The sequence below is a fragment of the Rhincodon typus genome, chromosome 36 (assembly GCF_021869965.1).
Source record: "Rhincodon typus isolate 14 chromosome 36, sRhiTyp1.1, whole genome shotgun sequence".
Classification (NCBI taxonomy): Eukaryota; Metazoa; Chordata; class Chondrichthyes; order Orectolobiformes; family Rhincodontidae; genus Rhincodon; species Rhincodon typus.
The window spans coordinates 18,723,202-18,748,481 of NC_063367.1; the positions used below are offsets into that span (position 1 = coordinate 18,723,202).

At 42.9% G+C, this 25,280-nt stretch overlaps 1 protein-coding gene across 1 annotated transcript; it reads right to left on the bottom strand.

Annotated features, from left to right (window-relative positions):
- Window positions 1-353: 353 nt before the first annotated feature.
- Window positions 354-18,485, bottom strand: LOC109932764 (neuronal acetylcholine receptor subunit beta-4-like). Its single transcript, XM_020531888.2, has 6 exons — window positions 18,315-18,485; window positions 10,107-10,252; window positions 8,443-8,487; window positions 8,241-8,350; window positions 5,737-6,703; window positions 354-604 (listed from the first exon to the last, which is right to left on the bottom strand). Exons 1-6 carry the CDS (start codon window positions 18,355-18,357, stop codon window positions 476-478), a joined length of 1,440 nt encoding a protein of 479 aa, XP_020387477.2. The 5' UTR covers window positions 18,358-18,485; the 3' UTR covers window positions 354-475.
- Between the last annotated feature and the right edge of the window lie 6,795 nt (window positions 18,486-25,280).

Sequence of the window (25,280 nt, forward strand, 5' to 3'; positions counted from 1 at the left end):
TTGCCGTTATGCACCCAGAAAGAATGCTTTCTGTGGTGCATCTGTAAAGGTTGGTGAGGGTCCTTCTTGACCCTTCTTGACCGTCGCATTATGTGGAAGGTCCAGGACCTTATTAATATCTAACAGGGGTAGATTGAGACATCAGACTGAAAAACCAGTCTTGCAGTGCTTCCGTTTATTTAGAACAGTGTAGCTGTCAAAATTTTTTTAAAAATTTACAAAGTTACATTTAAAAGTATTTTATATTAAACCAAAGCTTTGCATGGTTATTAAAAGTTGATACTGAGGAAAAGTTATGCTACAATTGATATAATAATGCCTCTTAATATAGTACAGACACTTTGCAGGTAAAGGGAGAGTGTTTGAAGCACGTACATCACTTTGGGATGGTTCACCTTCCTTGTGCAAACAGTCATTGTTTAAAAAGTTCTGTGCACAATACATGTTTATGTACACAGCAGAGATCCAACAAAGCTCAATGTTTCTGCGACTGACAAAATGGCTGGAGAAACAATCCGACTGTTCCCATAACACAAAGCACAATAAAAATCCAGAGGAACAAGCGATCCACCACCATGGCGACATATTTCCAATCTTCAGTCACCTGGAAGTCAAAACGTTCAATGCATTTTTATTTATGCAGAAGGGGGTTACACAAGACTCATTTCTCCTCAAACAATACAAGCTTCATAAACATTCTGAAATTTCATGCTGCATCAAACAAGACTGCATCTCATGTTATTCAGTTTTTGTATGCTTCTCTCCAATCTCACTCTTCTATGTTCAGCTGGCTCTTCAGCAGTTGTAATTACTTTTTAAAGGAGAGGCCTCTTAAAGAGTCATATCCGTACTTGGGGGGGGTCGGCTCATTGGCGACGTACCAGCCCTCAATTACCCTGTCATTGTCTAACTCTCTTCCCCTCCTCTCCTGAATGGTTAGTGTGCAGTCCCAATGGGAGCTGAAATCTCAGGTCACTCACCTCAGAAGCCAAATGTCATTGTGCAGTTCTGGCCAGGCATTACTCATTGATATAACTGACCAATAACCCTGGCAAACCCCTATCTGTGCATTGCACCACAGGGCAAATGAACAGAGATCAGGGATGGGAACAGTGGCTGATTTTCTTTTCTTTAACAATCCATAGAATTTCACAGTACGGAAGGCAGCCATTCCAACCCATTGTGTATTGTGCTGGCTCTTAGAAAAGGCTAGCCAATTCGTCCCAATGTCTTGCTTTTAGTCAATGCACTGCATTTTTCCTTTTCAAGTATGTATTAAGTATTTCTGCAAATTTTTATCGCTTCTAATCTGCTCTCAAGGCAGCAGATTCCCTGAGAATAATACATTGCATCTTATACATATGGTATTCTCATTACCACAACTCACTGCAGTAAAAAAACCTCATGCTCTCTCCATCTGATTCTTAGTTACCTTTAATCTGTGTCCTCTTGTTACTAACCTTGCTGCATATGGAGTCAGTACAAAGCTAGTTATAGCATTCTGACAGTCTCAAACAGAGCAGAAATTGAACCTTGGATCTTCTGGAATATAAGGCTTAGCACCATCATTTCCAAACTAAGTTATTGCCAGACCCCACCTCTGTGTGTAATAAAAATCCTGTTCCTTGAGATTTTGACTTCAAAGTATATTTTTTGATTTCCCTCTTTGATGGTTTTTCTGGCCTATTTATACAGAGTTTAATATTTGTTTAATGCAGCCTGAAAATCCTTCTGGGAAATCTCAACTCACTGACTCCTGTAATCTTCAGACTCTCTGCTGGTTTTCAATTTGAATCTGTGAGCTGAGCCTCTGGCAAAGACTCCCAACAGAATTAGAGGCAGAAGCACCATTCATCAGACCCAGCCATTAGTCCACCCAATCCCATCTATGAAAACAAATGGATTTGCATTATGTAGCTCATTTCATGTCTGCAGGGCAAGAATTAGGTTTGTACTCTGTTTAAGTCATCTTTAAAAATATACTTGTTTATTTTTGGTGAAATTTGTGCTCAGAAGGATAAGCAACATTCCTCGATCACTTTTCTCACTCTGCATCAAGCATTTATAGAGTCATAGAGCTGTACAGCATGGAATCAGACCCTTTGGTCCAACTCCTCCATGCCAAACAGATACCCTAAATTAATCTTGTTCCATTTGCCAGCATTAGGCCCCTATCCCTCTAAACCCTTCCTATTCATGTACACATTCAGATGCCTTTTAAATGTTGTAATTGTACCAACGTCCACCACCTCCTCTGGCAGCTCATTCCATACACGCACCACCCTCTGCGTGAAAAAGTTGCCCCCTAGATCCCTTTTATATCTTTCCCCTCTCACCTTAAACCTATGCCTTCTAATTTTGGACTCCCCTACTATGGGAAAAAGACCTTGGCTATTCACCCTATCCATGCCCTTCATGATTTTATAAACCTCCATAAGGTCACCCCTCAGTCTCTGATGCTCCAGAGAAAATAACCCCAGTCTTTTCAGCCTTTCCCTGTAGCTCGCCCTCCAACACTGGCAGAATTCTTGTAAAGTTTTTCTGAACCCTTTCAAGTTTAACAACACCTTTCCTACAGCAGGGAGACTGGAATTGAAAACAGTATTCCAAAAGTGGCCCAGCCATTTCTAGGCTAACTGTGGCATAGTTAAAGTTCTCATTACTTTTGTCTGACAATTCAGCCATAATTTCAGACAGGCTTTCCAAAGTAGCATGTTCATATTCTCCCATTTCTGCTATCAACTATTGTTTGGCATCTCCGCATGAAAATTTGCATCAAACTGGTTCTTTAGTAACTATGAATCCTGCTATACTGGGGTGTGCTTCTTGAGAAGAAGAGAGCTCATTAACTACCCAAACATGCAACATTCCTTTAATTAAATATTTGGGAATAATCTCATGTCTTTCACTGTTGCACACAATCAAGGAAGACTTGGACTATCTGAAAGATGGTTCCTCTCCCACTCCTAGTTTCCAATCTCTCTCTCTCTCTCTCTCTCCCTCTCTCCATCACACCTTTATGAAGGAGCTGGATCTCACTGCCTGAAAGAGTGGTAGAGGCAGGAATCCTCAGCTCATTGATAAAGTGTCTAGATATATACCCCAAAGTCCCATAACCTCCAGGGGTATGGATCAAGTGCTGGAAAATGGTATTAGGCCAGGTGGCTTGTTTTCTAGCTGGTGCAGATGTGATGGGGAGAGTGGGATCCTTCTATGCCCTAAATCTTGCCACTTTTTCTAAATATGAGTCAGAGGGGAATATGTCGGGACGTGGGGCAAAGGTGGGGGAATAGCTCCGTGGGAGAGTCAGCACAGACAAAATGAGTTAAATGTAATTCTTTTGTGCTGTCATGATTCAAAGTTATTCTATTGATAATTCTGCAAACAACGTACTCTCTTCTCCAAATAATGTGTCCTTTGTGCTCATTCTCATTCCCGCATCCTTCCTGCATTGAAATCATTGCTCTGTTTCCTACTTCATCTTTCCCAGCAGTTCTGAAGAACAATCATACCACACTCGAAAAGTTAACCCTGTTTCTCTCTCCACATGTGCTGCCAGACCTGCTGAGTTTCTCCAGGACTCTGTATTTGCCTCATGTCCTGGCTCCCTTCAGTCTTCCTGCTACAGATTTTACTAACCCAAGCAAAATGTAACTTAATTGTTACAATCTTTCCATGCTGTAAAACTCTATGACCGTGAGAATACGTACCCAGCAAGCTGCAACAAACATGATCAGATAATCTGCTTTAGGAATGTTGGTTAAGCGGGGGGTGAACATTTCTGCTCCTCTTCAAACAGCATCATAGGATCTTCTTTTCATGAGTAGATGAGGTGGATTAGTGTCTCATCAAAAGACAGCACCTCCAACAGGGCAGCATTGAGAGGCCCAATTTCATGCTTTGAGTCTGATGTGGGACTTGAACTCACAACCCTTTCACACAAGAGTGAGAACACTGTGTACTGTGAAGGATAGCCACTGGCAGCCCTATGTGAACTTTAAGCTGTGTCACCCCTCCCCACAATTAGCATCCAAAGTGAATGTTGTGCTTTTGTGTGAGTAAAAATTCTGCATTTATAATTATGGATTTATTTTACATGAAAAGAAGAATATGATAATATTGATTGTGCATTCTCATTGTTCAACACTTTTCCAAGGACATGTACTGGAAGAAATGTATGTTATAACGTGGTATAATCCTATGTGTTCCTGCTGAAACAAAATAACATTTTAAATGCAATTTACACAATCATGATGGTACAGTAGTTTGGATGAAATTACATTCTTTGTTATTCCTTACTTACTTGTAGTTTTGGAATCATCATATATAGATACAAATTTGAAAACTGTTGTTTACAGAATGAGGAATAGTCAACTGATAGTACACACTATGATTACTGCTGAAAACAGGGGGTTCAGTTTAGCTCAGTGGGCTTGCAAAGCAGTGCAATGTCAACAGTGTGGGTTCAATTCCCCACACCAGCTGAGGTTACCATGAAAGGCTCTCCTTCTCAACCTCTCTCCCCTCACCTGAGGTATGGTTGCCCTCAGGTTAAATCACCACCTGTTGTTCTCTCTAATGCAAGAGCAGCCCAATGGTCTGGTAAGAGTACAGTGACACAATCCCAATTCTGCTGAAAATAATTGCACATTTTGTTCTTGCACTCATCAGGATGTTCACAAGAATACCAATGTGAGGGGAATTATTTTGATTTTCTATGTTTGGACTTGTTTGAGGGCTGAAGGGAACTGGATATCCCAGACCAGTTTATCTATGGAGATAGCACATTGAAGCTGGTTTCTGTCAGGGATTGAATTCTGTCATTCCCTTAGGTGCCAGCCTTTGAAATAAGTCTGCTTGTCTTGGGTTACCCTTCCATGCTGACCCTTCTTGTCATTCTGAGCTGCTGCCTCATTGTCAGTGCTGAACAAGCAAGCAACTCGATAACGTCAAGAGTGTTGGAAACAGCACCCGGATTGCAACATCTTTGTTGGTTCAGTTTGCTGGGAGCACCAGCGGTCCTTTCAGTCTGGCTTGGCCCAGTCTAATGACTAAAACTGAAAGAACTGCAGATGCTGTAAATCAGAGACAACAGTAGAGATTGCTGGAAAAGATCAACAGGTCTGGCAGCATCTGTGGGGAGAAATCAGAGTTAATGTTTTGGGTCAAGTGACCCTTCCCCAGAACCATTCTGAGGAAGGGTCACTCGATCCAAAACGTTAACTTTGATTTCTCTCTACAGATACTGCCAGACCTGTTGAGTTTTTCTAGCAATCTCTATTTTTGTGTCTAATGACTAAAACTGCCTGCCTGGTGAAGGGAGATTGTGAGATGGAGAGCCATTTTGCTACAGGAGAAGATTATGGACCAAATCTTTTGCAAGGACAGAGGAACAACTACATCAACAACAACAGCTCAAGGACCTTTGCTTGAAAAACCAGAGAGAGTGCTGCTACTCAGGAGCCCATTATTATACAGATTGGGCACAGGACTGGGGTGGCTGTGGGCGATATGATCATTCATAGGTCCATTAACCCAGTCCAGGTATCCACAGAGTTGGGTATTTGTAGTGACTCCAAATTAAAAATAGTGGACATAAAGGTGTCCAGTACTGGACGAGGGGATGGACTGACTGGAAACCAGATGGGGAACCACTCCATACACAGAGCCATAGCTGTCACCACCATAAGTCTGGGCTCAATTGATAGCTCAACTTGATCTCGTAAAATGACTTACGTTTTGATTTTCGTCATCATTCTTCAAGTGATCCGCAATGAATTTCACCCCGTCGAGAGCGTCCTGCAATTCAGGTGGGAGCTTTGTGGATGTTCTCAGCCTTAGGTCTTGTTGGCAGGCATCAGCTGCTTCCATAAAGTTAGAGTCATAAACTTTGGTGGAGGTGGGATTTATAAAGAAAGCAAAGTTCTTGTTGCTCTCTTCTGGACTTGCATGGGCATTGCAGAGATTGCTTTTCCTGTGTTGGTATAATTTTTGCTTAGTCCAATTGTTTTGAGGTCTCTTTATGAACAGGAGAGAAGGCAACCTATTCAGGAAAATGTTCTTCACCCATTGGGGCATGGTGTGCGTGCTGGGAGAGCGATGGTGAATGTTGATCACACAAACACTGGTCACTATAGAAAATGTCACTAGCACCATGGTGAACATCAGATACTTCCCAATCAATGGAACATCCAAGGAGGTTGGTGGAACAATTTTGGAAATCAACAGGAGGAACACAGTCAATGCGAGTAGAACAGAGATACATAGAGTCATCTTCTCACCACAGTCTGATGGAAGGTAAAACACCAGAATGGCTAGTGAGGTTATGAGGATACATGGGATGATGAGGTTGATGGTGTAGAAGAGGGGCTTCCTTTTAATGATGAAGTCATATGTCACATCAACATAGGTTGGGTCCAGTGGATTTGTGTTTCGCCTCCCTGGGAGTGTCAATATGTCCCACTCACCGCTGGGAGTGAAGTCATCCATGCTTGCACCATCGGTTTTGGGGATCAGGTCGATTTCAGTGTGGTCATAGGTCCAGGACCTGAACTTCATGGAGCAGTTCTGCTGGTCGAAGGGGAAATGTTTCACTTCGATTTTGCAGGCACTCTTGTAGATGGCAGGTGGTAGCCAGTAGATACTTCCATTATAGGAAATAATGGCGTTAGTGTACACAGAGACTTCATAGGTTCCGTCAGCACTACAATGAGAAAGAAAGGTTTTCAGAAATTTAAAAAAAATTAAAGTGATAAAGTATATGTAGAGTATGAGGCTGGTGGAGTGGAGCAAACACATTGAAGTTGCACACTATTGAATGTCTTGACATGAAATTCCTCTATTTGCTCTTCAACAGAGACCTTCAGTATATTCTAGTGACTTAATACTCTTAAAACAGGCGATTTCAGGATTTTGTATGAACTATTAACACATTGGCTGTTAGTATTTCAGAGCACAGTTGAATCACATTGTGCAGAATACCTGCATTCACTGTTCACTTCAAGTGTTTATGAATTAATGTTAAAGTAAGCAGGGGGCTTGGAAACATATAATGCGCACAAAAATCCAGGCTGACACCTTATGGTGTTGAAGTGAAGGAATGCTCCACTGTAGAGTCCCCACCTTTTGGATGAGCTATTGATCTGAGGTCCAATCCACCTTAGAATCATAGGATCACTGCAGTGTGGAAACAGGCCATTTGGCCCATTGAGTCTATAACAACCCTCCAAGATGCATCCCACCCAGACTGACCCCAACCCTTGTAACACTGCATTTCCCATACCTAACCCACCTAGCCTGCACATCCCTGGGCATTATGAGCAATTTAGCATGGCCAATCCACCTAACCTGCACATCTTTGGACTTTGGTAGGAAACTGGAGCACCTGGAGGAAAGCCATACTGACATGGGAGAATGTGCAAACTCCACACAGAGAGTCGCCCGAGGGAGGAATTGAACCCAGGCTCCTGGTGCTATGAGGCAGCAGCACTAATCAATGAGCCACTGTGCTCCCTGTTTCCTTGGCACATTACTATATTGAATAGTTATGGCATTTGATGGTTTTGGTTGAGCAAGGAAAGCTGACCAGGACAAAAGGAGAACTCTCTGGCCTGGCTTGAATAGTGCTACAATGCCATCCTGATCAAACCCAGGTCCCTGGCGCTGTGAGGCAGCAGTGCCACCCTCTCAAGTAAACAATAACATGGTGCTCTTTCAGTGAGATCACAGGGGGTCTTGCTTATGTTCCCTCTGATTTTGCCCACCTCTGCGCAGACCCGTGAGGTTCATGCATGGCAATAGCTTCTGAAACTGGAATTCAATATGGGCATGCACAGACCCTCTGAGCAGCTGCACTATACAGCTTAGGGGTGACATTGGTTCTCACTGCTGAGTACTGCTGAGTTGATACTGAGGGGCTACTGAATTGTCAGAGGTAAAGTTTCAAGTCCCAGGGCACTTATACAGAAGGGCAGGGGTATTTTCCATACTGTTCTTACTAACATATGCCCCTCACCCAACTCCATAAAAGGAAATTGTGATCAATATACATCATAAGCCTGAGACTTTTAATGTCAAATTGTTGTTTGTGGGAGCTTGCGTCTCATATTTTGGCATTTTCTACGACAGTGACTACACTTCAAAAACATGTCATTGACCGTAAAGAGCTACGGGACATTCTGATTTCATCAAAGGAGCTCAAGAAATGCTTTTATTTTTCCGCGTTTGCAATTTGATCTTACTTGTTGTATAATACGATGTCTGGGAGCCAAAGCTGCTTGGCGTTAATCCGTAGCTTGCGAATACCTTCAAACTGCTCCGGGTCCCAGCATAGCCGGTAGTCATTCCACTCCTGTAGTGGAGCACACAAGAGGAAGTGACCCTGTCTCCATGCTCAGTGTGGTCATTCCCACATTTTAAAGATAAACATGCAGAGGTACTGACCTGTTTTAACCAGACGTTTGTTGTCATGATCTGTTCACGTTCATTCTAAACGTAAAGAAGGTTGAGGGTGGGGAGTTTGGGGACACAGAGAGTCGACATGAATGATATTTGTAAGTGTCATTGATTGGTTTTACACATGCCTGTACCTCTCTAAAGTCTGTAAATACATTTCTGTATTATCCCAGATTTTTTATTTTTACCTTTTAAAATTTGTTCAAGGGATTGGGTGTTGCTGGATGGGCCAGCACTTTTTGCCCATCCCTGGATACTCTTAAGAAGGTGGTGGTATCCATAGAATCCCTAATGTGTGGAAACAGGCCATTCAGCCCAACAGTTCACACCAACCCTCAGAGCATCCCACCCAGACCCATTCCCCCTATACCTCACCTAATCTACACATCCCTGAACACTGTGGGCAATTTATGGCCAATCCACCTAACCTGCACATCTTTGGACTGTGGGAGGAAACTGGAGCACCTGGAGGGAACCCAAACAGACACCGGGAGAATGTGCAAACTCCACACAGACAGTCACCTGAGGGTGGAATCAGACACGGGTCCCTGGTGCTGAGAGGCAGCGGTGCTAACCACTGAGCCACTGTGCAACCCCTTGAACCACTGCAGTCCATTTGGTGTAGGTAGACCCAGAATGCTGTTAGGGAGGAGTTGCAGGATTTAACCTAGTGATAGTGAAGGAACACTGATACATTTCCAAATCAGGATGGTGTGTGTCTTGGAGGGGAACTTGCAAGTAATGGTGTTCCCATGTATCTGCTGGCATATTGTAACATGCACTGTTACCATGTCAACGATTGTACGCTTTTACAACACTAATTGTGCATTAGGCCATGTCACCTCAGAACAGATATCCTCTGTACAGAATGTGGGTGTCACCGAGGGTAGGAATGTACCGACCTAGGAGTGATCTATTGGATGCTCCGTCTCTTTTGATCAAATAGTCAGCTGATATGCACACTCTGGGGTTGTACCTGAGAAGCACTTGTGTGAAGGATCACAGAATTACCTGTGGGAATATAAGCCAGCTTGGAACAAAACTTTAGGAGAGGAAGGGAGTTCACTTGTAGGGGAAGAAACAAAGCTGACCCCTTGACACACATCATGCTATGATAAAATATCCTCAACCACCGTTTAATCTGAAGATATCGGTTGTGGCTTAGTGGTAGAACCTTTGTCTCTGAACCAGAGGTTATGGATTCATGCTTAACTCCACATACATGATTGCAAAATCTAGGTTGACACTGAGGGGGTACTGCATTGTAAGAGGTAAAGTTTCAGGTCCCAGGGCACTTATACAGAAGGGCAGGGGTATTTTCCATACTGTTCTTACTAACATATGTCCCTCACCCAACTCCATAAAAGGAAATTGTGATCAATATACATCATAAGTCTGAGACCTTCTGATTTTTAAAAATTTTATTTATTCTACCATCAGCAGCAAAGCCTGAAATTTTCTAGATGCTAAGCCCTGGATCTCTCCACTCCGTTTCTCCTTAAAAGAATTAATGAGATATAGTGTCATACCTATTAAATGGCAGTGGGATATTTTGTTGTCAAGGGCACTATACAAATATTTCATAGAGACATATAGTACGAAAACAGATGCTTTAAATGTTGGCAGTACATCCTCAGCCCCTGTTAACTTACCACATTGATGAGCTGTGCCAGTGAGACCTGAAAGACAATAGAGACCAGCTCAGAGTTGTTGACAGCTGGTCGGATCAGTTTATTGTACCTTTCTGGATCCAGAAGGTAATTCATTAGCCTCTCCTCAACCTCTGCACTGTGGCTTCCTGCAGAAAAGTAAAGTGCACATTAAATCCAGCCTAACACTGCTCCAGGTTTCTAAACCTCTTCATTTCCCCCCTCCTCCTTCAAGTCTTTCCCAGGCACAAGCTATTCTCTGGTGAGGATAGCTAGAGAATTTGCTGCTGTCCTCCGTCACTACTGATTTTGAGCTGACTGTTAGAAGGCAAGAAGGTAACTGAGTTGGTTTGACTCTGGGAGGTGAACAAATCATTTCAATGGCGTTGAGGCGCTTGGTGTTAGTTTTGTGACATATCTAGGTTGTCAACTTTGATTGGACCTATTTCTGGAGGTTTCATGACCATCTAAATTAACCGCCCCACCAAGTCAAATAGCCTGTTTCTCACACCTCCTATATTTTTGTAACTAAAGTAAATATTATTTTAAAAATAATATCTTCTGGATTTCATGGAATCAAAGAATTGTTACCAGTGCAGAGGCTGGCCATTTGGCCCATTATGGCTATGCTAGCTCTGTGTAAGGAGTTTAACCAGCCCCACCAGCTCCACCTTTCCCTATAGCTCGGCAATTATTTACGTTTATCCAGTCTCTTCTTGAAAGACATGATTGAATCTGCCTCCACCAGACTCTCATTCCAAATCCATCCACTCACTATGTAAAAACGATGATCTTGTCTTGCCTTTGATTCTTTCGCTGATCACTTGGATTCTTTATTCTGCTGCCAATGGCAAAGTCAATCTTTATCTATCTATCCAGGATCCCCATGAGTTTGAATTTTTTGTAGAATCTCTTCTCTGTATTTTTTTATTCATTCAAGGTATATGGGCACCTCTGGCTTAGTGAGCATTTATTACCCGTCCCTAATTGCCAATTGAAATGATGGTGATCTACTTTCTTGGACTGCTACAGTCCCTAGGGAGTAGGGACACCCAATGTTCCAAGTCAGGCTGGTGAGTGGCTTGGAGAGGAACTTTCAAGTGATTGTGTTCCCGTGTATCTGCCGTCCTTGTCCTTCCAGATGTAGAATCATGAAATCATAGAATCCCTACAGTGTGGAAGCAGGCCATTTGGCCCATTGGGTCTGCACCACCCTCCAAAGAGCACCCCACCCAGATCCAACCCCTTACCCTATCCCTATACTGCTGCATTTCCCGTGGCTAACCCACCTAACCTGCAGAGCCCTGGACACCGTGGGCAAATTAGCATGGCCAATCCACCCAACTTGTACATCTTTGGACTTTGGGAGGTTGCTAGTTTGAACATTCTATCTAAGCCGCCTGGGTGAGTTGCTCCAATGCTTCTTGTAGATGGTGCACACTGCTGCTACTGAGCTTCAAACGTGGAGGGAGTGAATGTTGAAGGTGGTGGATGGGATGCGGGCCGATTTGTCTTGGAAATGGTATTGAACCTGCAGGAGTGCTGTTGGAGCTTCAGTCATCCAAACAAGTGGAGACTTCTCCCTCACACTTATGGCTTATGCTATGTAGATAGCTGGCAGACACTGGAGAAGCAGATAGTTAATACCTTGCTGCAGGATTCCTCTGATTTGCCAAAGGTATTCAAAATCACGAGGGGTTCTGGGAAGAGTAGATTGGCGAACAAAGCTGTTCACATTCATGGAAGGATCGAGAACGAGCGAGCACAGATTTAAGGTGATTAGCAAAAGAAGAAATGACGACATGAGGAGGAACCTTTCAATAAGTTAAGAACATACTGCCTGAGTCTATAGAGGAGGTGGGTTCAATTGAGGCTTTCAAGAGGATTATTATTGGAAAAAAGAAGAATGTGCAGGGTTGTAGGGACAAGGTGGGGAGAACTACATTAAGTGAATTGATCGTCTGGAGGGCCAATGCCAACATGGCTGGCTGAATGGCCTCCTTCTGTCCTGTAGCCATTCTGTGATTTTTTTTCCTTTCTTTATGGAGAAGAGTCCCAGCTCTCCAGTCTTGTCTGTGACACAAGTAGTTTTCCCTTGGGTTTGTTTGCATCAGCTTCCAGGAGTTAATCTTTAATTGCTGATAGCTCCGGGGTAGTTCTGGAACATTACATAGCTACTTCCCAGTCTTAACCATGGCACAGATAAGATTCAGAGCACGGCTTAACCCAGCTGATAACAGGGAATCAGGTTCACTTAGTTTTGATCAGTAGCTGGTGGAATTCCTGTCTCCGTTGAGAATGAATCTCATCAAAGAGACAGTGAGAAGGGAAAGTGAGTATGCACTCTTTAGACAGTGCGAGCTGTGTCTTCTAGGGCTACTCAAAAATAATTATGCTTTTTTTTTCAGAAATCCGCATTCATAATGCAAATTGTTATCCCAATTGAAAACGTGAAATGGCCCTTTAAATTTTAGACCCTGCATCTGCCCCATATCAACCAAGGGCAGAGCAATCCTCTGAGTATCCAGTACTAGGTGTGAGGAGCAGAAAGAATGTGCTCCATCAGTTGTGTATTGTTTGATTATGCCTGTGTATGAATCTCCTCCAGCCCTTCAAAATCTCTGTATTCCTCCAGTACTGGCCTTCTTTAACCTCCCATTGGCAACTGTGCTTTCAAACATCTGATTCTGGAACCTCGTCTCTAAACTTCTGACTCCACATCTTCTACTTAAAAATGACCTTTATGACCAAGTTTTTAACATCGCTCCTAAAGCCTCCTTCTTTGGCACAGGGCCAATTATAACCTCATCATCTTCTTTGCAGTGTCTTATGCCATTATGTTAAAAGTGCTATGAAAATGCAAGTGTTGCTAAAAAGTTATAAAGTCACATAGTAGTGAAGAAGGCGTTTGGTACACTTGTCTTAATTAGTCAGTGCATTAAGTTTAGGAGTTGGGATGTCATCTTGCAGCTGTAGAGGACATTTGTTAGGCCACTTTTGGAACACTGCATGCAATTCTGGTCTCTCTGCTAAGGAAAGTTGTTGTGAAACTTGAAAAGGTTTAGAAAAAATTTACAAGGATGTTGCCGGGGTTGGAGAGTTTGAACAACAGGGAGAGGCTGAATAGGCTGAGGCTATTTTCCCTGGAGCGTTAGAGGCTGAGGGATGACCTTATAGAATTTTATAAAATTATGAGCAGCATGGATAAGGCGAATAGCCAAAGTCTTTTTCCCAGGATAGGGGAGCCCAAAACTAGAGGGCATAGATTTAAGATAAGAGGGGAAAGATTTTAAAGGGACCTAAGGGGCACACAGAGGGTGGTGTGTGTGTGTGGAATGAGCTGCCAGAGAAGGTAGTGGAGGCTGGTACAATTACAGCATTTAAAAGACATCTGGATGTGTACATGAATAGGAAGGTTTAGAGGGATATGGGCCAAATGGAGCTAGATTAATTTACCTGATTGGCATGGATGAGTTGGACTGAAGGGTCTGTTTCCATTCTGTACATCTCTATGATTGCTTTCTCATTAGAGAGAGGGAGATGACTGGTGGTGGTTTAACCTGACAGTCACCATGCCTCAGATGAGAGAGAGAGGAGGTTGAGAAGGTGGAAACTACATGTTTTACTCAGCTGGTGCTGGAATTGAACCCATGCTGGATCATAAGCCAGCTGTCCAGCCAACCGAGCTGAGGGACCTGTTGTTGTTGAGCAGGTGAGTGAAGCCCTACTTTGAGTTGTACTCTGAGAAAAACACTGTCAATAAGAAAGCTCTAAAACACAATAGAAGGTCTGCCCATCATGCTGGGCTGGATATTGAATCCGCAGTGGAGGTTTATAGCAAAGTCGTTTTTCTTGCTTGCTATGAACAAAGGTCTGCGTGTGATGCCATATGCATTAAGCATGGCAAACTGGTGCTCCCTGCAGCATCTGCATAAACTCTAGGGTGAGGGGACAATGCCGCAGGATAAAGGTGGGACAAAGATTGTGACTCTGTGCAGGAAGGGCAAACACAACAATGGTAACAACAATCGAGGCCCCTCCTTGCTGAGCATTGTGGCTAAAGTATTTGTTTGTGTTGCGCTTGTTAGACTGCAGATCCTGGCTGAACACGTTTGCCCCAAATCCCAAACAAAAGACTCAGCAGGTCCAGCAGCTTCTATGGAGAGAAAGCAGGATGTTCTGCCAGACTTTTGTATTTTACAGATTGAATGTATCAGCTGCAGCTTCTGCAATGGTATCAGCATCAAAGACAGATTGATGGTGATCGTGGAGCCTGGATATGTGAAAATATCAACAGCCTCCAATGTCACTTTGTCAATGCTGATATACAGCAGTATGGCAATATCCTGCAACATGACATTTTCTCATTCTGACTGTAGCTAGGAAAAGGTTGGTATATATGCTAAAGATGGGGTGGGTGGAAGGGGGAAGAGTAAACGACAGGTAGATTGCAAATGAAGGTGCCCACTGCTGTGGTTAACAAGGCCCGAGTCATGCTTGACCTATCTCCTACACTTTGGCCCTTACCCCTTTCTTCCCTCCCACATGGATCCCCCTCATCCCCACCTACCATCTCACATCCAAAAGATCATTAACCGCCATTTCCATTCCTAGCTACAATCAGTTCTGAAGAAGGGTCCCTGGACCCGAAACTTTAAATTTGCTTTCATTCCACAGATGCTGCCAGACCTGCTGAATTCCTCCAGTAATTTGTTTTTGTTTCTGACTTCCAGCATCTGCAGTTCTTTGGGCTTTTTCAAAACCCAAATCTCAATCTGGTTCCAGAACCCGAACGCATCTACAATTCACATGATTGTCTCAGCCTGATTAGCTGTAAGAGAATTGCCATGATATCTATATATACATACAGACTTCATCGATCTCACCAAGGCACTTGACGATGTGAGCAGAGATGGTCTATTTAAGCTGATGGAGAAAATCGGCCACCAGTTGTAGCTGCCGAATGTGATCTCCTCTTTCTGTGACAATATGATAAGTAAGGTTAACCATGACTGGGCAACATTGGAACTCTTTGAGATTTCCAGTGGGGTTAAACAGTTTTGGCATTGACACACTTTGGCACATTCTTCTTTTTGCTGCTGTCATGTGCCCTCGTGTCATTGGCAGAGGGTATATACTTACCGTCCAGTGCAAAATGCTAATTGTTCTTGCTCACCTGAGATCCAATGTCAAAGTTACACCAAGACCCCTTCAGGTACTTGCTCTATTCTGATGATGCTGCATTGACATTTCACAGTGAGGAATACCTACATCAGCAATCAACCAATTCTTTCACCAGTAATGAGTTTGGTTTGCCTGTCAGCGTCAGGAAGAAAATGTCATGGTGTAGGCTATTGCTATACTGCTGTATATCAGCAGTGACAAAATGCCACTGGGGGCTGTTTGTAGTTTCACATATGTAGGCTTCACAATCACCAGTATTCTGTGATTTGATGCTGATATCATTACCAAAGCTACAGCTGGTACATCAATCTGTAGGCAACAAAAACCCTATAGAACATCAAACTGTGCATTGACCAAGCCTGCATCCTCAGTGCACTCCTGTACAGTATGAGTCCTGGACAGTAAATGCGTAGCAGGAGAAATGTCTCAACCATTTTAATCTTCACTATCTCAGACAGGTCCTTGCATCTCTTGGCAGGATAAAGTCACCCATTCAGAGGATCTGGGGGATACTCATTCAATCAGCACACACTCATCACTAAGCCAATGACATCTGCAATGGCTCAACCACATTCATCAAATGGATGACAGCCTTTGTTTTGGACAGTGAACAGAAACAGAAATTGCTGGAGAGACTCAGCAGGTCTGGCACCATTTGTGGAGAGAAAGCAGAGTTAACGTTTCTTTCAGAAAAAACATTAGCACTGATTCTGTCTCCACAAATGCTGTCAGACCTGCTGAGTTTCTCCAGTACTTTCTGCTTTTTGTTTCAGACCTTCTGCATCTGTAGTTCTTTGCTTTATCTTCTGGACAGTGATTGGCCACTGGATTATGACTAGTTAAAGACTAGTTAGATATTGTTCTTAGGGCTACATGAGTTAAAGGGGAGAAATTGGGAACAGGAAACTAGGTTTATGATCACCCATGATTTTATTGGTGGGGGAGGTTTAAAGGGCTAAATGTGCTGCTCTTGCTCCTGTTTTCTGAGCTTCAATGACTTCCTGGTGGTCTATATCTCTGCTTCAAGGGTACCTTTTCAGTCAGATATGAAGATAGCAGATAATGACACTGACAACTGGGAAACATTAGTTGATGGCCATGACATGTGTTTGGAAGGACACTGGGAGAGATGAGCAGAAACGAAAAGCTCAGCTGGCCCAGAGTAATAAGCGGTCAGTGAATCATGCACTTTCTAAGCCTACAGTCTCTGCAGAGATTGCTCCTGAGCCACAGCAGATGATGGATATACGGTTGACTGTGTAAACCATCATCTTATAAGATGAAAAGCTGCTACCACTATGCTATATAAATGCAAGGCTTTGTAATTGTCGTCAATGCACCCTGTCAAACGATAAGTGAAATTCGAGTGAGCTGCCATAGAACCATGCCCTACAGCATTTTGCAACTTCAGGGAGAAGATGTGGGAAGAATTATTTTTCAGATATTATCTTTAGAACATAAAGCATTCAGTGTACAACACCAGATGTAGACTGTGTATGAAGTTTAGATAGACAACAGAATCAATACCTCTGAGACTGTAGAGCTGGGTTTGAAAAAATAAACTAAAAACTAGTTAAGAATATTTATTTTAAAATGCCATTGAAAACTAAAATGTCAGACATTTTCATCTGTTTGATTTGATTTCAGTGTTGTGCACCATTCTGTCAACATCTTCAAGCTACTTGTAACAGGCCTATCATTAGCACTTAAAGATCGAATCATAGAATCCCTATAGTGTGGAAGCCAGCCATTCAGCCCATCAAGTCCACACCAACCCTCTGAAGAGCATCTCACCAAGACCCACCTCCTTATCACATCTCTGTAACTCTGCCTTTTCTATGGCCAGTCCACCTAACCCACCTATCCCTGACACCACTGGCAATTCAGCATGGTCAATCCACCAAACCTGCACATCTTTGGACTTTGGGAGGAAACACAAGCACCTGGAGGAAACCCACACAGACACAGGGAGAATGTGCAAACTCCACACAGTCGCCCGAGGCTGGAATCAAACCCAGGTCCTGGCGCTGTGAGGCAGCAGTGCTAACCACTGAGCCACCATGCCGTCCCAGTATTCTAAAGATTTCTTCATCCTGTTGACTGTAAATGTCATTTCCAAAGGAGAGTTGAGTTAAATGGGAATGGGGTTTGTAATATTAAATTGACTTGGTTCCCAGATAAGGAAATGTAGAATTCTATATTTCTGAATCCTCCCTCACACCCAGACACATACAAACACGCATACAAACATCCTTTTGCTCAATACAATCCTGTTTTCTTGGTTTTAATAATCTCTAATTAAGGTCAACATTTAATCAATCAAAGTCCAAACCAAGCATTCACTTCCACTCAAGGTAATGTACTTGCATTAAGACATATTAGAGAGGTAATTGTAATTGCAGTCTCCTGATTGTGTGTGTATGGGGGTTAGGAAGTATTGAGGTTTCCAGAGACTTGAACTTATGTTTAATGCAACACAAGCAACGTCAGTTCATTGACCTGACATAATTTGCCTCAAGATTCAGTGTAGACTGTGTTATTTGCAACGATGCTCCTCCCCACACTATATCGCAGAAACGGACAGAAACTAATCTAATGGCATTTCATTACCAAAACCCTTCAAGATAATGCATAGTATAGCATCTCTCCTTTCCAGTTTATGGGGGCAGGGGTCGACATTTTGGGCCTGTAGATGTCCTGGCAAACATTTTTTTTCTCTTCCCCTGCATTGTATTCTCCCACTAATTCTATAGCTGCACACTTCCGAACGTCCAACATCAACTTCACAAGTTAACTCATATGAAAACAAAACTGATCCTTCATAGTCAAACCTAAACGGCTGGGCTGTAGTCACAAACATACGCACACTCGGATTACAACAACATGTCAACATGCAATATCTGTGGGACTAATAGTACACATTCGATGCAGTCTTGTAGGCTCATTAATGTAAGCCTACCCAGTTACACATTTTGCACCGCCTCAGTCTAACTTCTGTTAGAAAGGAGGGATAAATCGAGCACTTACTTGTTGCGATAGTTAGTAGGCACAGATACAGCATTGAACCCATCTCCGCTGCAGACTGCTCCGGACGGGACTTCCGATCATCAATTTTTTTTTGCGGGAGAGGTGTTTAAATAGTTAATAACCTCTGGTCAGAACCATTGGAGATGATCAAAGGAGCCAGTAGAAAAGGATTTGGAGAAGGTGAAATTCTAGGAAAGAAAGAGCAGCAGGGCGTTTGATCTGTCCAATCGTTGGGAGCTCTCCGTGGTGCTGAATAAGATTTCTGGTCGAATAAAGGACAGGCTGGAAGGTGAAGAAGAAAAGGCGTCACTCAACCGCAGGCTGCAGTATTATGTTCATAGCATCACAGCCAGGCAGGATACGGACCGCCGGGTGATCAAGGAGCTCAATGCCAGTTCTGCTTCTGAGTTAATAAATATTGCCGGTCCCATTTCAGGTTACAGATCCCATTTTGTTAGGTCTCAAACTCTTGTACGTTGTCCAATAGCTGATATGCAACAATGGTCCCGTTTATGCGTATGTATGAGTATTCACATTTATAGATCTAGTTCATAAACTCGTATAGGACAAAAGGATGCCATCTGGCCCATTGTGCACATACCAGCTCTTTGATAGTCCTTTCCAATTTGTCCCACTCCACCACCACCCTGTAAATCTCCCATTCAAGGTTTTCCTCTTCACAATCAGTATTCACAAATAAATAAATACAAATCAGTATTGACAGACAAACATCAGCATATCTTTAGGACATGACTACATCCATATTTAAATAGTAGCTTATTGAAAACAAAAAAAAATAAAATGTTTAAAATAAGTCAATTCCTAAATTGGCAAATTTCATACCAACATGCAGTGGGTTTTATTAGTCCACAGGTGTGACAGCCAACACACATGCTGCAAATCAATTCTCTTTTCTATATTGAAAAATTCAATTCACTACCATCTTAAAAAGTGTACGGCTTACTAAGACTAGAATGAACTTTAACATCTACTTCAGTTCTTTATTGAAGGTAGGCCCTTATCCTCCCAACCCAGAACAGGGATCAGCCTCATGCTGTTATCTGGTCATCCAGCCAACCTCACCTCCAACCCCCAACCCACCCTCGTCCATCAGTAGATTGCTATGGCAGCCTGCATGTTGCAGTTTGAAGCTATGAAGTGTTTTCTGTTTATAAAATCCGTGCACTTTCTATTGGTCTTACCCATAACAACAGCACTTACCAACACACAACATCTACTACCTAGAAGGACAAGAACAACAGATACACGGGAACATAACCCAGGAGATATTGCAAGTCACACATCATCCTCATTTGGAAATATATCACCATTCCTTCACTATCACTTAGTCAAAATCCTGGAACTCCCTTCATCACTGCTCCCATGGTGTATCTACACCCCAAAGAATGCAGTGATTCAAGAAAGCAGCTCACCAATTCTGCCTCTTCTCCAGGGAATTTAGGGATGGGTAAAACTAGCAATGCCCAAATCCATGAATGAAATGGGAAAAGGGCACAAAAGAGGACATGAGGAATGTCAGATCAGTCATCATCCTTTTGAATAGCAGAGCAGGCTCGAAGGTCTTAATTTTTAATTTATTTCTATGGGATGTGGGTGTCACTGGCTGGCCAGCATTTATTGCCTGTTCTGAGTTGCCCTAGAGAAGATGGTGGTGAGCGTTCTTCTTGAACCACTGCAGTCCACCTGCTGTGGGTTAACCCACAATGCCATTAGGGAGGGAATTCCAGGATTTAGACCCAGTGACAGTGAAGGAATGGCAATATATTTCCAAGTCAGCATGGTGAGTGGCTTGGAGGGGAACTTGAAGGTGGTGGTGTTCCCATGTATCTGCTGCCCTTGTCCTTCTAGATGGAAGTGGTCATGGGTTTGGAAGGTGCTGTCTGAGGATCTTTGGTGAATTTCTGCCGTGCATCTTGTAGATAATACACACTGTTGCTGCTGAGTGTCGGTGGTGGAGGGAATGGATACTTGTGTATGTAACGCCAATGAAGCAGGCTGCTTTTTCCTGGATGGAGTCAAGCTTCTTGAGTGTTGTTGGGGTTGCACTCATCCAGGCAAATGGGGAGTATTCCATCACACTCCTGACTTGTGCCTTGTAGAAGGTGGACAGGCTTTCATGGGTCAGGAGGTGAGTTACTCACTGCAGTATTCCTAGTCTCTGACCTGGTCTTGTAGCCACTGTGCTTACATGGTGAGTCCAGTTGAGTTTCTGATCTATCAACCCCCAGGATGTTGATAGTGGTGGATTCAGTGATGGTAACACCATTGACTGTCAAGGAACGGTGGTTAGATTGTCACTTATTGGTGATGGTCATAGCCTGATTTGTGTGGCATGAATGTTAGTTGCCACTCATCAGACCAAGCCTGGATATTGTCCACATCTTGCTGCATTTGGACATGGACTGTTTCAGTGTCACAAATGAACATTGTGCAATAATTGGCAAACATCCCCAATTCCGTTCTTTATGATAGAGGGAAGGTCATTGATGAAGCAGCTGAAAATGGTTGGGCCTCGGACACTAACCTGAGGAACTCCTGCAGAGATATCCTGGAGCTGAGATCACTGACCTCCAACAACCACGACCATCTTTCTACGTGGATACAGTAAGGACCACTGATGCTGGCAGAGTCCTCTGACAGGGTTTCAGCCCAAAACGTTGATTTTCCTGCTTCTCGGATGCTGTCTGACCTGCTGTGCTTTTCCAGTTCCACATTTATTGACACCATCTTCCTTTGTGTCAAGTATGACTCTAACCACTGGCAGTTTGCCCCCGATACCCATCGATTGCAGTTTTGCTAGGGCTCCTTGATTCCACACTTGGCCTTGATGTCAAGGGCTGTCACTCTCACCTCACCTCTGGAATTCAGCTCTTTTGTCCATGTTTGAACCAAGGCTGTAATGAGATCAGGAGCTGAGTGGCCCTGGCAGAACCCAAGCTGGGTGTCACTGAGCAGGTTATTGCTGAGCAGGTGTAGCTTGATAGCACTGTTGATGACACCTTCCATCACTTTACTGATGATCAACAGTGGACTGATTGGGCAGTAATTGACCAGGTTGGATTTGTCCTGCTTTTCATGTACAGGATACATTTGGGCAATGCTCCATATTGTCAGGTAGATGCCAGTGTTGTAACTGTATTGGAACAGCTTGGCTAGGGGTGCAGCGAGTTCTGGAGCACATGTCTTTAGTACTATTGCCAGAATGTTGTCAGGGCCCATAGTCTTTGCATTATTCAGTGCCTCCAATCTTTTCTTGATATCACATTGAGCGAAGGTACGTGGAGTGGAGGGAGAATGGTAAATGGTAATTAGCAGGAGGTTTCCTTGCCTTTGTTTAACCTGAAGCCATGAGACTTCATGGGGTCCAGAGTCAATGTTGAGGACTCCCAAGCAACACCCTCCTGACTGTACACCACTGTGCCACCATCTCTGCTGGGTCTGTCCTGCCGGCTGGACAGGACATATCCAGGGATGGTGATGGTGGTAGGCTTGAAGGTCTAAATGGTCTACACCTGTTGCTATTTCTTGTGGTTTTGGGGATTCAGAAGCTGACATCAATATATATTATTGACCAAATATAGCAATATACTTGAGAACACAGGAAAAGGAGGAGGTCATGTACCCCTTGAACGTGTTGCACTATTTGGTGAGGTCATGTCTGATATGCAAAATAGAAACATCAACGATAGGCACAGGAGTAGGCCACTTGACTCCTTGAGCCTGATCCACCATTCAATATGATCATGGCTGGTCATTGAGTTCAATACATTAGCCCCACCCTCCTCCCCATAATCCCTTGAACCCATTAGACACAAGCCTTTAGCCATCTTGAAAACACATAATGTCTTGGCCTCAGATTAACTCTACATACCTGCCTCTGCCCAGATTATTTAATAATTTGGCTAATAAAAATCCATCCATCTCTGTTTTAAAGTTAACAACTAATGTGGTATCAATTGCTATTTGTGAAAGCAAGAGTCCAAATCTTCTACCAACTTTTGTGTGACGAAGTATGATCAATTTTCCTCCTGAAAGATCTGGCTTTCATTCTTGACTGTCCCTCCCAACCCTCCCGAACTCGCAGAAGTAATTTCTCTCATTGTGTTTAACTTAATATCTTGAAAACTTGGTTAATCTCAACCCTGCATTTAAATAAGAACCACACTCTGCCCACATTTCCTGGTAAAGGTCTTAGAATCTGGATGAAATTGGTCAATGTGGAAGAGATTTGTTATGGTAGCCAGCCTTGAAATCGTAGACGCGCTTCATTTCATTTGTACTTTTTTGTGTGTCTGAGTTGACTGAATTAGGTGTTTTATGGAACAAGAATGGGATAGATGCTGAAAGGGTGTTTTCCCTGGCTAGATTGGGAGAGGGGCTGTCAAACCAGGGAATACAGTCTCAAAATAAGGGTCAAAGCATTGAGGACTGAGATGAGGTGGAATTTCTTCATTCAGAGGGTGCTGAATCTTTGGAATTCTGTACCCAAGAGGCTGTGGAATCTCAGTCATTGAAAAAGTTCAAGATAGAGATTGATAGATTTTTAGACGCATTGAGGAATATGGGGATGTGCAGGAAAAAAGCTTTGAGGTAGATTAACAGCTATGATCTAGAATGAACAAGCAATTTTGAGGGGCTGAGTGGCCTACTCCTGTGTTCCTTAAATTTGTTAGTTGATAATTCAAGGTAGAAATTTGTGTCAATTCTCCTGGTGACTTCCCCAAAGATTTCTAATAAATTCCACTTTCTGACTTTCATAAAGTTGATGAGTCTCCAACTACACTTACAAGAGCAAGAGCTGGTGTTTGATGAGAAGGAGCATCATTGTGTAACTTTGCAAGATGGGACACTAAGCTTTCATGAGCTCAGTGCACAATTGCATTTCCACTGTACATGCCAACTACTCTGGTCAATGCAAGAAAATAATGGAATCTATTTGCAATGCAGATTAAATTTAATTGGGTTTTAGCTGAGTTAATTCAGAACTCACCACAAAACTACCATATTCTTAAGTAATTTATTCATCGGAGACATTACAATCGGGGTTTGTCAATAAAACATAAGTCTTGAACTATTTTACAATGCAGTTGCCCATTAAAAGCTGAAAGGCAGTTGATACAACTTTAGATATTGGGAATTAGATATCGACAAGTGATGCATTCAAGATAATCAAGACTGAGTCTCATTCTGTTGTCACACAATAGCCCCTGTTTGGTTTAGGAGTTGTTGGGAAGGTGCAAGTCATAGACTTGTCAATAGTTAATCCCTTCACCTCTGACTCAGAGGGTCGAGGGTTCAGCTCCCAGTTTGGAGACTCGAATGACAATCTAGTACATTTTGTGAGGGAGTGCTAAACTGTTTAAGGTGCTGTCACTCAAATGAGCTGTTAACCCAAAATCCCATTTGTCTTTTCAGGTGGATGTAAAAGCTCTCATGGTGCAGAGAATCACACAATTGTTTGGATGCAGAACAAGGCCATTTGGCCCATCATGTCTGCACTGGATCTCCAAGCATTTTGACAGTGCCAATCTCTTGCCTGTTCCCCAGTATCCTGCACACTGTTTCTATTTAAATAATCATTAAATGCCATCTTGAATGCTTTAATTGAACTTGCCTCCACGACACTCCCTTTCGTGCATTCTAAATAGAGTCACTTGCTATGTAAAGAAGAGTTTTCTCACCTCGCACTTGATTCTTTTGCAAATGACTTTACAACTGTGTCCTCTGTTTCTCAATGGTTTTTTATGAGTGGGAACAGTTTCTCCCTATCCACTCTGTCGGGACCTGTAATGATTTGGAAAACTTCTGTTAAATCTCCCCTAAGAAAAGCAGTTCCAACTTCTTCAATCCTTCCTCATAACTGAACTTTCTCAGGACTGGAACCATCCTCGTAAATCATTTCTGCACTCTCTCCAGTGCATTCACACCCTTCCTGGACTCTGCCACCCAGAACTGTACTCAATAATCCAGCTGAGGTCTAGCCAGTGTCTTATTGTACAAGTTCAGCCTAACCTCTGTGCACTTGTACTCTTTGTCCCTATTAATGAAGCCTAGAATACTCTTTTTTAACTGCTGTCTCTACCTGTCCTGCCACCTTTAATGACTTATGTAAATACACATCCTGCACTTTAGAATAGCAGTCTTTATTTTAAACTATCTTTCCATGTTCTTTATACCCAAGTGTATCTCTTACACTTCTCTGCATTGAACTTCATCCTCCACCTATCTGCCCACTCCACCAACTTGCCAATGTCTTTTTGACTTTCAAAGAAGATCAATGAAGTTCATCCTGAACCATAGTTATACCTCAACCACACTTAAGTAGTTCTTAAATGGCTACAAACTGCAGTGTGAGGCCTTCTGGCATCACTAAGTACAACTTCATTTCTTTGTTTGAAACAAAAAGAAAGATTTTAACTTTTCTCTCAACCTGAAAACTGAGGCCAATTGCATATCTCAAATGGAAAAATCTGAAAGGGAATGGATAAGGCTCAGTAGAATGAAATATCCTCCTTGTGAAGTTCAATAAATCCTTGCCCAGCCAAATAGAAAATCAGAATATGCTAGGTCCTCCTGCTGGGTCTGTCTTTAATATATACCACAACAGATCGTTAGGAACTAAGCCAGCAAGGAGGATCATGCTCTTATTAACAGGCCTCGATAACTGACACAGAGAAACCATTGTGATTTTAATAACAGTGGGAGCAGGGAGTGATTTGATAAATATCTTTCTTTCTTAGGCAGTCCTTCAGGATCAATGATCGCTTTCTTCCACTCTGGTGTTGTGGGTCATGAGGTGATTAAATAGACCAAGGCTGGATCCACACACACTCTGCCAAAGGTGGGGAAGGTGCTGTCTGAAGGGGGCAGTGGGTGGATGGGCTCCTTGGATTTTTGCATACTCCTTCCACTGCTCGGCCTTTACCTGGATGCATTAGAGAAATG

Excerpts from the sequence above, each read along its gene's own strand:
- LOC109932764 (XM_020531888.2), bottom strand. The coding sequence starts at position 18,357 with ATGGGTTCAATGCTGTATCTGTGCCTACTAACTATCGCAACAA. Across the intron at positions 10,253-18,314 it reads CCTACTAACTATCGCAACAA|GAAGCCACAGTGCAGAGGTT; the intron begins GTAAGTGCTCGA and ends ACTTTTCTGCAG. Across the intron at positions 8,351-8,442 it reads CAAACGTCTGGTTAAAACAG|GAGTGGAATGACTACCGGCT; the intron begins GTCAGTACCTCT and ends GCTCCACTACAG.